The sequence below is a fragment of the Sardina pilchardus genome, chromosome 11 (genome assembly GCF_963854185.1).
Source record: "Sardina pilchardus chromosome 11, fSarPil1.1, whole genome shotgun sequence".
NCBI lineage: Eukaryota > Metazoa > Chordata > Actinopteri > Clupeiformes > Clupeidae > Sardina > Sardina pilchardus.
The window spans coordinates 20,877,561-20,888,591 of record NC_085004.1 but is presented as its reverse complement, the minus strand read 5'-3'; the positions used below and the strand labels follow the sequence as shown (position 1 = coordinate 20,888,591).

The 11,031-nt window shown below is 45.4% G+C and overlaps 1 protein-coding gene across 1 annotated transcript in view; it reads right to left on the bottom strand.

The window, feature by feature from the left end:
- The window catches only part of acsf3 (acyl-CoA synthetase family member 3), a 42,126-nt gene extending 34,324 nt beyond the window's left edge, over positions 1-7,802 (bottom strand). Inside the window, exons 1-3 of the mRNA XM_062549800.1 lie at positions 7,712-7,802; positions 6,184-6,959; positions 699-854 (exon numbers count right to left, since the gene is read on the bottom strand). Coding sequence (XP_062405784.1) covers positions 699-854; positions 6,184-6,888 — 861 coding nt within the window. The 5' untranslated portion in view covers positions 6,889-6,959; positions 7,712-7,802. The remainder of the gene's footprint in view (positions 1-698; positions 855-6,183; positions 6,960-7,711) is intronic.
- Between the last annotated feature and the right edge of the window lie 3,229 nt (positions 7,803-11,031).

Here is an 11,031-nt window from a genome sequence, read left to right as displayed (position 1 = left end):
CCGTGCACAACTTCATTGAGCTGCTCTGAGGAAAGAAGTCCCAGGGGTGGAGGGGAGGCGGGAGAGGAGGAGAGGAGAGGAGGAGAGGAGGAGAGGAGGGAAGGAGGGAGGGAGAGAGGAGGGAGGAGAGGAACATGGGTCAGTGGAGCCTGGCGCGAAGAGTTAGAAGTCCATTACACACAGCCAAGCACGGCGCGGCCAGCACGGCACTCGCCATTTACCAGTGCCAGACTTAATGGCTACTGGTCAGCGCAGCGGCGAAAACCATCACAAATACTGACTGAAATGCCGCTATTTGTAGCCTGGAAGTGCAGTAATGGAAAAAGACAAACACAGGTACTGTGTTGCACCAATGGAAACTGAACTGGGTGGTAACGATCTAAAGAACACAAAGGATAAGCTGATGATTTGTCTCTGATTTGTGTGGCTGATAATAAGCAGTGGTTGCAGCAGTTGTTTAATAATCAGTGGTTGGAGAAATCATATATCTATGACAGATCCCAACAGGCAAACAAGATAATCCATATCATGAGTGAACCTCTGCAGACAAAGACAGTTCCACATGGACATGAGTGATGCTGTTCACGAGACACTTGTCCATTAGAATACTGAGCGAATTCAAGCAAGACATCAAAAAAGAAAATGGCGTGTTGTGCACCCCAGTGACATATAGGGGGCGCTGTGAGGCCAAGCCATACCTTCTGAGGGTGGAAGTCCGGCAGCATGTGGCAGGTGGCCCCTACGGAGAGAGGACACAGCAGCTTGTTGACGATGCCGTGGACGTGATGGAGAGGCAGGGTGTGGAGGATGACGTCGTCTTTGGACCATGCCCACTCCGACACCAGACCCTGGACCTACAGACATGGCAGACAAGGTGACTCATTAGAGAGAGGAGTCAAGAGATGAGGAGTTAAAGCTGTTTTGGCTCTGCACACACATACCTTTCAGAAAGAGAGTCCATCACACCACAAAGCAATCAGACTTCCGACCCACAGAGCCAATTTAGGTGTATGGGATATGCTATCAGCTAATTATGTTCTATCAGCTAGACCTAGGTATATATGGGATATGCTAACAGCTAGTCATATGTGTTGACTAGAATCAACACAACACAACTGAATCGAGGCTCGTTTAAAAAAAAATAAGAGCACGGGGCCCTTTGTGGCGGCTGGAGAGTGTGGCAGAGGGAAACAAACATGTCACAGCGTGGCGCGCTGGCTCGTGGACATGGCCGTTTCCATCACACGCTGCTGGGCTGATGACTGCCTGTCAGACATTTAGCGGAATTGCTCCTTCGCGCACTCCGCTCCCATTGAGGTCAGCAGGGCCCTTTGTTCAAAATGATTTACACCCAATTGCCCGTGTTGCCGGCCCGCCCGCCCGCCCGCCTGCGCTAGAAGCAATCCCCTCACCCACCTCTCCTCCACGTCTGTGACAAACCTCTGACAAATAGAGACAGGCCTGCCGTGGAACAATATGCTACACATTATCAACCATTCCCAATCTGTCCCCCCACACTCATTAATATAAATAGGTCAGACATTGTGACAAATGCACTGTAAGAAGGCAAATTTGTTTCATACGTAATTTTGTCGGTTGAACATCCAGTAATCCAAATATCTTTTAATACAAAATAATAATGCAATAATAATGTATTCTTAACGACCGTTATTGCACCTTTTCTCTGTAACTATATTTCGTCGTGTAGGCTTCATATCAAAGTGACACATTCATCTGAGCTCACAGTAAAGCTATTTATGTGGAAATTATCTATAAATGGGTGAAAAGGTCAACCCTGCTTTGCATAAGCTTGCCTGTTTTCTGTGCAGAGACCAGGCAGCAGCCGAGTGTGTGTGTGTGTGTGTGTGTGTGTGTGTGTGAGTGAGTGAATAAGTGGCAAGAGTTGACTGTATCGCCGGTTAGCCGTCTTAACGCCTTCCAGCGTGCGGCGAGTTTCTCAAGCAGCTGGATGTAATGAGAGTGGCGGGTGCCAGAAGTCAAGCCTTCTGCCATCACTGAGCTCCCTGGGCATGTCATTTTCAAATGAAGCTCCCCCTTAATTGAGGGTGATCTAATTTTCCACTCTGTTGGGCATGCAGGTCAACCTTTTGGGGTTGTAGAGTGACGAAAGAAAGAGAGAAAGAAAGAAAGAAAGAAAAGACCGAAAGAAAGAAAGAAAGAAAGAAAAAAGACAGACAGAAAGAAAGGAATGTACAGACAAAAAAGTCAGAAAGAAAGACATAGATAAACAATTACATGAAAACAATTGATAGATAGATAGGCAGACAAGACAGAAGGAAAGACAGCAAGAAAGAAAGAAATAACAGATAAACAGACAGTAGAAAACAGAAAGACAGAAAGAAAGGAAGGAAAGAAATTATTTTTTAAAAATTAAGTTATGAAAGAAGAAAGAATCCTTCACTGCTTGAAGTATCCCTTGTGTTTGCGTAGCTTAATTTGATTTGATTATTTCAAGAGCTTGCATGGAACAAAATGGTAAAATGGTAAATGGACTGCATTTATATAACGCTTTCTTCGACTCCAGCGAGCACCCAAAGCGATTTACAAGGTCATGCCTCACATTCACCCATTCACACACACACACTCATATAGCGATGGAGGAGGCTGCCATGCAAGGCGCCTACTCATCGGGAGCACTGGGGTTAAGTGTCTTGCTCAAGGACACTTTAACCGGGTCAGGAGGAGTTGGGTTCAAATCAGCAACCTTCCAGTTACTGGACGACTCCTCTACCTCCTGAGCCTTTGCCACCCCATAAAAAACAAATGCTACTGTAAATGATATCACACTTCCACGCCTACATTTGCCTACAGGTAAAAATAATTGGCAACTCACAACATTTATGAGAAATCAGTTCTAGAGACATAGCCAAGTTAGTACAACGCAATGCCCTTCACTGCAGAAAGGCAAAACTTCTCCCTGGTCTTTTTAGAGTTTTATATAGATAGACAACAGAAAACACAGAAAAAACACACATTCCCATAACACTCAAACAAAAAACAATACACAACATCAAGTATCTCTAATAGTAAAGTGCAGTACCGCTGGCATTTTAAAATAGTACTAATGTGCCATATTATCACACAAAGATACTCAAATTGTTTTCCCTTCCTTACTTATTCAACAGTGTGTAATACTGGTAAGGATGAGAGCTTTGCGAGCCCTGTTGGACTGAAAGGGCGGTATCCTACACCTTCTGCCTGATGGCAACACCTCATACCTGGAACAGGAGATGTAACGCACACCTCTAATAGCACATCCTTTCCTCAATCTTCACCACTCTGGATTTGCAGATCATGGTCAAAGAATCCGTGTGTAATTTATTTTTGTTCATCACTGACAGCAAAGAAATATCAGACAATGGAGCAAAAAGTTAAAATACTCTCAACAAAAGGAAGAAAGAAATAGAAAGAACCATCATATCGCTATCTATTCTGAACGGTCTCAGCTTCTGAATAGCCAAGTCCCTGCAGACCCTTTTTGTAGATGGCATCAGTATTAGGATTCCATGATAGTTTAGTATCTATTATATTTCCCAAGTATTTATACCCATCACATCAATCCCTTCTCTGTCAGTAGTCAGCTGCTGGTGGGTAGCTACTAGGGATGCAACGGTTTTCAATAATTTATTGAACCGTTCGGTTTGGCCTGTTCGGTTCAATAGACTCACCTAAACCGCAATATTTCGGTATACGCGACATTAAACTTTTTATTTAATACAAGGTTATTGCGCGCGCGTAGCCTGGGAGCGGTAGAGAGGAGTGCTTAGGACCCGGGGGATGCGTTTTCTCTGACTGTTCAGCTTGCCTCTCGTCAACCTTGCAACAACCAATCAGAATTTTACTGAATTTCCCAAGAGCCAATAAGCGCGTTGAAATGCAAATGAAGGAGTCATGTGAGAGGAAACAAACTTTACCGGCGGCTGCATGATCATGGCGACATTTGAAGTAGCCCACGAACAAGGCAATAAGACCGTCAGTAAACAAAGCACAGTGTGCATTGCAAGCACTGCTTCACAACGATCACCTAATAAAGGTAACACATCCAACATGTCGGCCCACTTGCGCCTTCATCACCCGGCTGTAACCTTAAGTGGAGCAGCACGGAGAGTTAGTTTGCCACCGAAAACCCAACCATCCATTGCTGCAGCCTTTCGACAACAATATTCCTATAATTCCCAAAGACATAACGAATACGACGGCGTATTAGGGCCACGTATATATACTTCGTAAAGACGCAAATTTGCCACTTTAGAAGGTCGAAAATTTGCCACATTATGAAGTCTGTGTGTAACAGTGTAACCGGTGGTTTCTGCCCTGCGTTGATTGCTCGCTAGAGTAGCCTAAGAAAGCGTGACGCCGACACAGCTGAGTGTATTCTCTTTTTGATAGTTTACTGGAAAATATTGTAGGGATGGGAGGTTATAGGAGATGGGGAGGCTGACATGTCATTCCAAACTCGGGTCATTTATTTTCCTGACGTTGTACATGCTAGGCTACGGGCAGCGGGAGGTGTCCACTCGAAAAACAATAAACTCACTGCTAAATCAGTCAATCGCTCGTCCACTCGTCAATCACACAACTCTCTCGCACACACACGCACACACACACACACACACACACACACGACAGGAGACACAGGGGAAACAGACACTTTGTGAAGTGGCAAATTTGCCACTTTCTTCTCGGAATATTGCCCCCCCCCCCCCGACAACAGGTTGCAATAATGTTCATTTCATTGTTCTAATATTTTTAATGCTGCACTGCACTTTTGTCTATGTTTACATTTTTTACGTTCATAAAAGAGGACAGAGCAGGCACTCCCAAATCAAATATCCATTTGAAACTACACATAATACTACCTCGCCAATTATTTTGAGAAGATTTTCAGAATTGTTCACTACTTTTTTGAGGGTGTATAACAGTTAAGTATTTTCTTTAAATGTGTGAAGAACAGTGAGTTTATTAAATAAATAACTACACATTACTTTATGCTGCACTGCACTATGGATAACATTGCCTGTTTATGACAGAAGGCAATGATGGTGTTCTTTTCTTTTAATAAATTTTTGTGATTCTGCTTCATCTGTGTCAGGCTATACATTTAATATTTTCTCTGCAAGTGTAAGTAGAAGCACATTTTTGATTTGAAATAGAAAAGGCATAGCCTCCTGTATGCTAGAGCCAAGATAATATTGATATATTGAAACCGAACCGTTACCGTGGCCCAAAAACCGTGATACAAACCGAACCGTGGCAAAACTGTACCGTTGCATCCCTAGTAGCTACCACTTCAAAAGTCAAATATTTTTGTGTTTAAAAGAAGACAAGTGGACCTGCACCAGTCTACTAACTGACTTGCCCGAGCACAGTGGCTGGTTTCATCATTGTCCTGTATCAAACCCACTATCACTGGGTCCTCAGCCAATTTGATTGTAACATGCTCCGGTGTGTTTCTCCTGCATTCATATGTATAAAAGGCTGAATAAGACTGGAGAAATGATGCTCCCCTGTGGAGCCCCAGTGTTTGTGTGGGTGAAGACACCATTTAACCTGACACACTGTACTCAGTCAGTCAGAAACAACTCAACGCATCTGATTATGTCACCATTAACTCTCAGCTGCAATAGCCTCTCCATCATAGTGTGAGGCCAGTGCTCCTCTCAATCCTGTATGCAAATAGCAAGGGGTCGATATGATCACCTTCCACATCTCGTAAAATATGCTTTAAAATGATCCTGTCAAGACTCTCCATCACTACAATGGATGTTAAGGACGATAATCGTGTAAAGCAGGTGGTTTTGCCACTTTTGGTACCGGCACTATAAGTGAGGTTTTCCAGGCCTTTGGAATGTAATGTGTAAGTGACATTTGAGAAAGCTGCACAAATATAGGGCTTTATACACCACACTTCTTCAGAACCCTTCCTCTGATCTTGACCAGGGTAGAAAAATAGTTTCCCATTTGGGGATCAATAAAGTCAATCAATAACCTTGTCAGGACCAGCTGCTTTTTGAGTCAATCTTTTTGAAAATTCTGAAGATATGCTGAGAAAAATGATGCCAATATATGAGTAAACTGCTTGATTTATTTACCAAAGAGCAATCTGTAGATCAGTGATAAGGAGGAAGGAGAATAAAGATGCTGGCTGACAGGGTCTCTTACCATGGCCTGTATGTTCCTGTGGCTGTGCAGCACTCCTTTAGGCCTGCCTGTCGTCCCGCTGGTGTAGATGATCATGGCTGGCCTCTCATCCCAGTCAGTTTCAGCCAGGTCGCCCACGAGTCCCTCTGTGTCTGCAGTCTCTAGGGCACGCAGGTCGGAGGTGGACGGCAGCTGAAGGCACGGGAGGCCCAGATTGTGGGCCAGAGGCTCCAGGGTGTCGGCGTACGGATCACCCGCTACGAGCAGGGAACTCTGGGAGTTGGTGATGATGTACTCCAGCTCTGAGGGTGGGTGTTTACGGTACAGGGGCACCGCCGTTCCCCCGCACATCCAGGACGCCCACTGCGCCACGCTGTAAGAAGCGTCGTTGGCACATAGAAATGATATCCGCTGGCCACCGATATCGCCGGACTCACAGCCCAGAGTCCGAGCGATGCGGCCAGCCAACCCTCGACTGCTGGCATAAAGGTCTCTGTAAGTATGACTACCACTGCTGTCCACTATGGCAGTCTTGTCTCTGAACCCCAAGGCTCGGGAGAACACAGGGGTGACTTTACCTCTTGGCGTGGCAGAGGCCTGCCGGATTCCTGAAGTCACAAACGCCCTCCATTGCACTATGTTACGAAGCATCCATCTGCTTGAGCATCCTCTTCTTGCCAGGCAATGTCCATTACCCACGAGTAAGGCCAATGGCAATGGCAACATGGTGAATAACCGTAAAAAAGATTAGGCTGATCGGCTCATTCACACGCCTGTCAGCTCGCCATATAGTCGACCTGAATATATCAAAAGAAAATGTTATGTTGTTGCCTTCTTATGTGCTGTTTTCCTATTAGCAATACTGTGTTTTATAATGTATCTTTTATAAAGTCTATGCAAATCTTAGGCTACAACACAAACAAGCTATACATTCCAGTGCATTAAAATGTAATTGGTCGTGATGGTTCAAAGAGTAAAACTACTAGGTTACTATAATAGCCTAATAGTTAGGTAAATCAGTCATAACTACTGTAACTAAGAGTGGTGATTATCTTGACAGATGCCATGAAAGGAAATGTTATCGCGACCTCAAGCACTAAAGGTGTCACTCTGTTTTGAGTCATTTAGCCTTGGTAGGCTAGGTGAGTTACAGTAAGTTACAAGTTTACATTACAGAAACCTATCCTACCAAATGGACAATATGCTGCAATAACCAAAGAGGTATGTACGTAGCTGTTTCATTCATTAATAATATAAGGTAAGCGTGGGTGCTTAAAAGAAGGCACAATGGTATCTATAGCATTGCTACATTGCTGGCTGGGCTCGGGCTCTGGCTCTGGCTTAGAGGCAAGTTTAGCATGTAGCTAGCACCATGGCATGCTAGCTATTATGTATGCGAACTGGCTGGTTTTACAATGGACTGCAATAGCTGCCGACTATATCGTTTAAACTGTGGTATCGGATAACACCGTAAACATATTTTACGTGTATACAACAAGATTTCAGTGTTCAGAAACGAAACTGTATGGTCAGAAAACATTCACCTTACCCACACAAATGTCATGTTATGAACGGTACGTCATTATTTTCTTCCGTGTGGAAACAGGCACATGGTTCAACGTTCTGTCTGTCAACTCGCCTGAACGTTAGCATCACCGGCTCTCTCACTCCAAAAATATTGTTTTGTTTGTTTGCCATTTTTTAGTTGCAGTGTTTCAAGTTATAGTCTTTTATATTATTATTATTGTTAATGTATTTGAAAACATTCGTGGATATAACCAGGTCAGTGTCAAATCTTCAACAAGGGAAGTTTCCTAAAACGTTCTGAGCAACACTTAACATGCCGTTTAGGCTATTTCTTTTTCATCATTTCTATTTTTTCTCTCCCAGGCATTGTTAAAATAGGCTACACTGCAGCATTCCTTCAGGATGTTGCATGTTTTGTAGCCTAAGCCTGGAAATGATCTTCCATTTTTGACAACAAAAGCTAAAATCTTCAAAAACTTTTGCAGTTTCCTATGTGTTTTGAAATATAGCCTAATATGTTCAAGCTTATTATGTCAGGCAAAGCAACCTGCAGCATTTGTTTCTGTCAAAAATCATGGTACAATCTTGTCATCCTCGTATGTGCGCGGTCATGCCATGTTTTCCCTTGTGCTGGATGCCTGACCTCCAGCCATTTGTGTCAAATTCCAGCCAAGACTGTGTATGTGTGTTTATGCAAGAGCGGCAGAGAGGGAGGGAAAGAGGGAGATGGAAGTGGGTGAGAGAAAAAAGAGTGTGGACTGACACACCAGGAGAGATCTCTTGCCATCGGATTCGCTGTGCCAGGATGCCAGCGTGCCAACTGGCTCTGGCACATCTCACAGTGCGGGCACACTCAGCCACCAGCTGGCAGTCGCGGGCCTCAGATAAGAATTGTTCAGACATGGCACTCGTTCAAAAAGTTTTCACTTCCCTAAACCCCTACAACGCAAACGAGGATGGCATGTTCCTGCAAACTGGGAGCTTTGTCTCCGGATCTCCCCTCCAGTTGGTGTAGTAGTATCGTCAAAGACCAATACCTCCATACGCACAGGAAGAAAACACACGGGGAGAGGATCTCACCAGATGAGCTTAAGTCTCTATCTGGGAATACTTCAAAAAACAGATTCTCTGTGGATTCGAGCCCCAATGCTTGCATTTTTTTTTTATTGGACACACAACTAAAAACGAGAGGCATATTCTTCGGGAATGACGAAAGGATTGAAAACAAGAAAAAGGAGGGAAAATAGCGTCATCAATCAGATTAGCATCTGCAGCCTGGCTTTGAACATCAGCCTTACATTTGGCGCGGGGCAAGCGGAAAATACGGAATGCTAACCCCACAATTATCAATGAGGACCAACAAAAGGGGCACACTGAGGAAGCCCAATGGGGGGTGGTGGGGGCTGGTAAACATACGTTTGGCGCTTGGCACGCAGGCTGCCAGCCAGCCAGCTAGCATCATCATCACGCCACTTTAGAGAAGCGGGTACGCCAGTGTGTCCGGCAGCGGGCGCCAAAAACTCGTCCAATCGTCAGGCTGGGAATGCCAATCGGAGTGGAGGAAGTTGGGAGGAGACGCCCCCTTTCCCGCTGCCCGCCCCCCCCCCCCCCTCCTTTCTGAGAGCTGAGTGTCGAGAGCAGGAAATCGTGGGGAGTTGCCAGAACATGTGTCAGGTTGGCACCAGATGAGGATGTCTTGGCACGCGTTGCCGCTCTCCCCCTCTTGCCCTGCTTGGAACACATGGCACGTCGGCGGCGGCATCTGGCCGCGCTGACTCTCAGCAGCTGCGCTTTGTCTTCGCCAGTTGGGACGCTTGGCACTGCCACTTCATCAACTACCTGTGGCTCCTCCCGGGCGCAGAGGGGACCGATGAATTATTCGGGGCTGCAGCTGCAAACTTGACTCCTTTCCAAGAGATACAGTACTATAAACACACACCAGTTTCCATGCCACACACACACATACACACAAATACACACACAAGCACACGTGCCAATGCGGAACATGGGGATAGCTCTGCGGTTGGGATAAACCCCAAGATCTGCTGGGACGTCTCCTTAACCCATTCGCCAACCCCTTTTTCATGGGATGATGACTGCTGGTGTCCCAAAACTTTTTTTTAATTTCATCGAAGTGGACCTAACAAATGTGTGATGTAAATTGCAAACGTGGATGTTTATCAAGTGGGAGTGTCTGTGCCATGTCCCTCAAGACCAAGTCATTGAGAGAGAGATAAATTGGAGAACAACAAGGGAACATGATGAAATTGTGTTTTATCCGATTTTCAAAGTTGACTGCCTTCATGTCTTGAGAAAAGGAATCGCACCACTCATTGCTCTGGCTGGATCATAGCTGCTTGGCACCTTGTAGGGACTTGAAGTGAACCTCAATAATGAGTTATTCTCTCCATCTGTGCAAAAACATGTGTGGTTTATTCTGCACCGTTAATTAAAATGTCTACCAGGAGAGCCCCACATGCTTCCTTGCCGTGGCTATTCCCAAAGCTTGCCCGATTTTCCAAACGTCAGCACTTCCACATCCTGAGGTGATTACAAAGTACTCTCCCTCAGCTAGCGATACAGTACCCCCCACTACCACCACCACCACCACCACACTCCCAAGGATCACTTCTGTCGTGATGTTTTAAACAAGCTAACAAAGGAGAAAGCCCTCCTCAGTGACGGCAGGGTGTGCGCTAGAACTTTTTAATGAAGCATGGCTTGGCATTCTGTGCCAGGCGTTCGGTGGGGCTGGCATGTATCAAAGTGAAATGGAGCTGATGTGTGATGTCACAGAGAGAGAGAGAGAGAGAGAGAGAGGGAGGAAGAGAGGGAGAGAGAGGAAGAGAGCAAAAGAGAGAGAGGGAGAAAGCCTGACAAAAGCCTGTCAGCCAGCACCTCTTAACTGATCCAGACGTTACATGTGAGAGGGTAGGGGTTTGCACTGCATTGCATATCCCTTTGACCCAGTTTGGACTGAGCCGTCTTTCTTTTGTTTTGATTTGATTCGTTTTTTTGTATGTTTTGTTTAGCTCTTTGTCTATATTTAAGACAACGTGGAATAGATCGAGATGCTCCTGATCTGTCAAGATTCAGCTGTCTGTGTGTGTGTGTGTGTGTGTGTGTGTGTGTGTGTGTGTGTATATGTGTGTGTGACAGTGTGGTGTTTTTGTTGTTGTTGTTGTTGTTATTCAGCTGATAGTGACCCTCTGGGAGTTTTGGGCTCCATCTGTGGCAGTCTGACCCAGTTTAGCCCACGGCCACGTCCAACTGTTCGGTGTCCCGAGCATATGTGCGGTGGCAAGGGGATAAGCGATCATCACCAGGCGGGACTGCGAAACC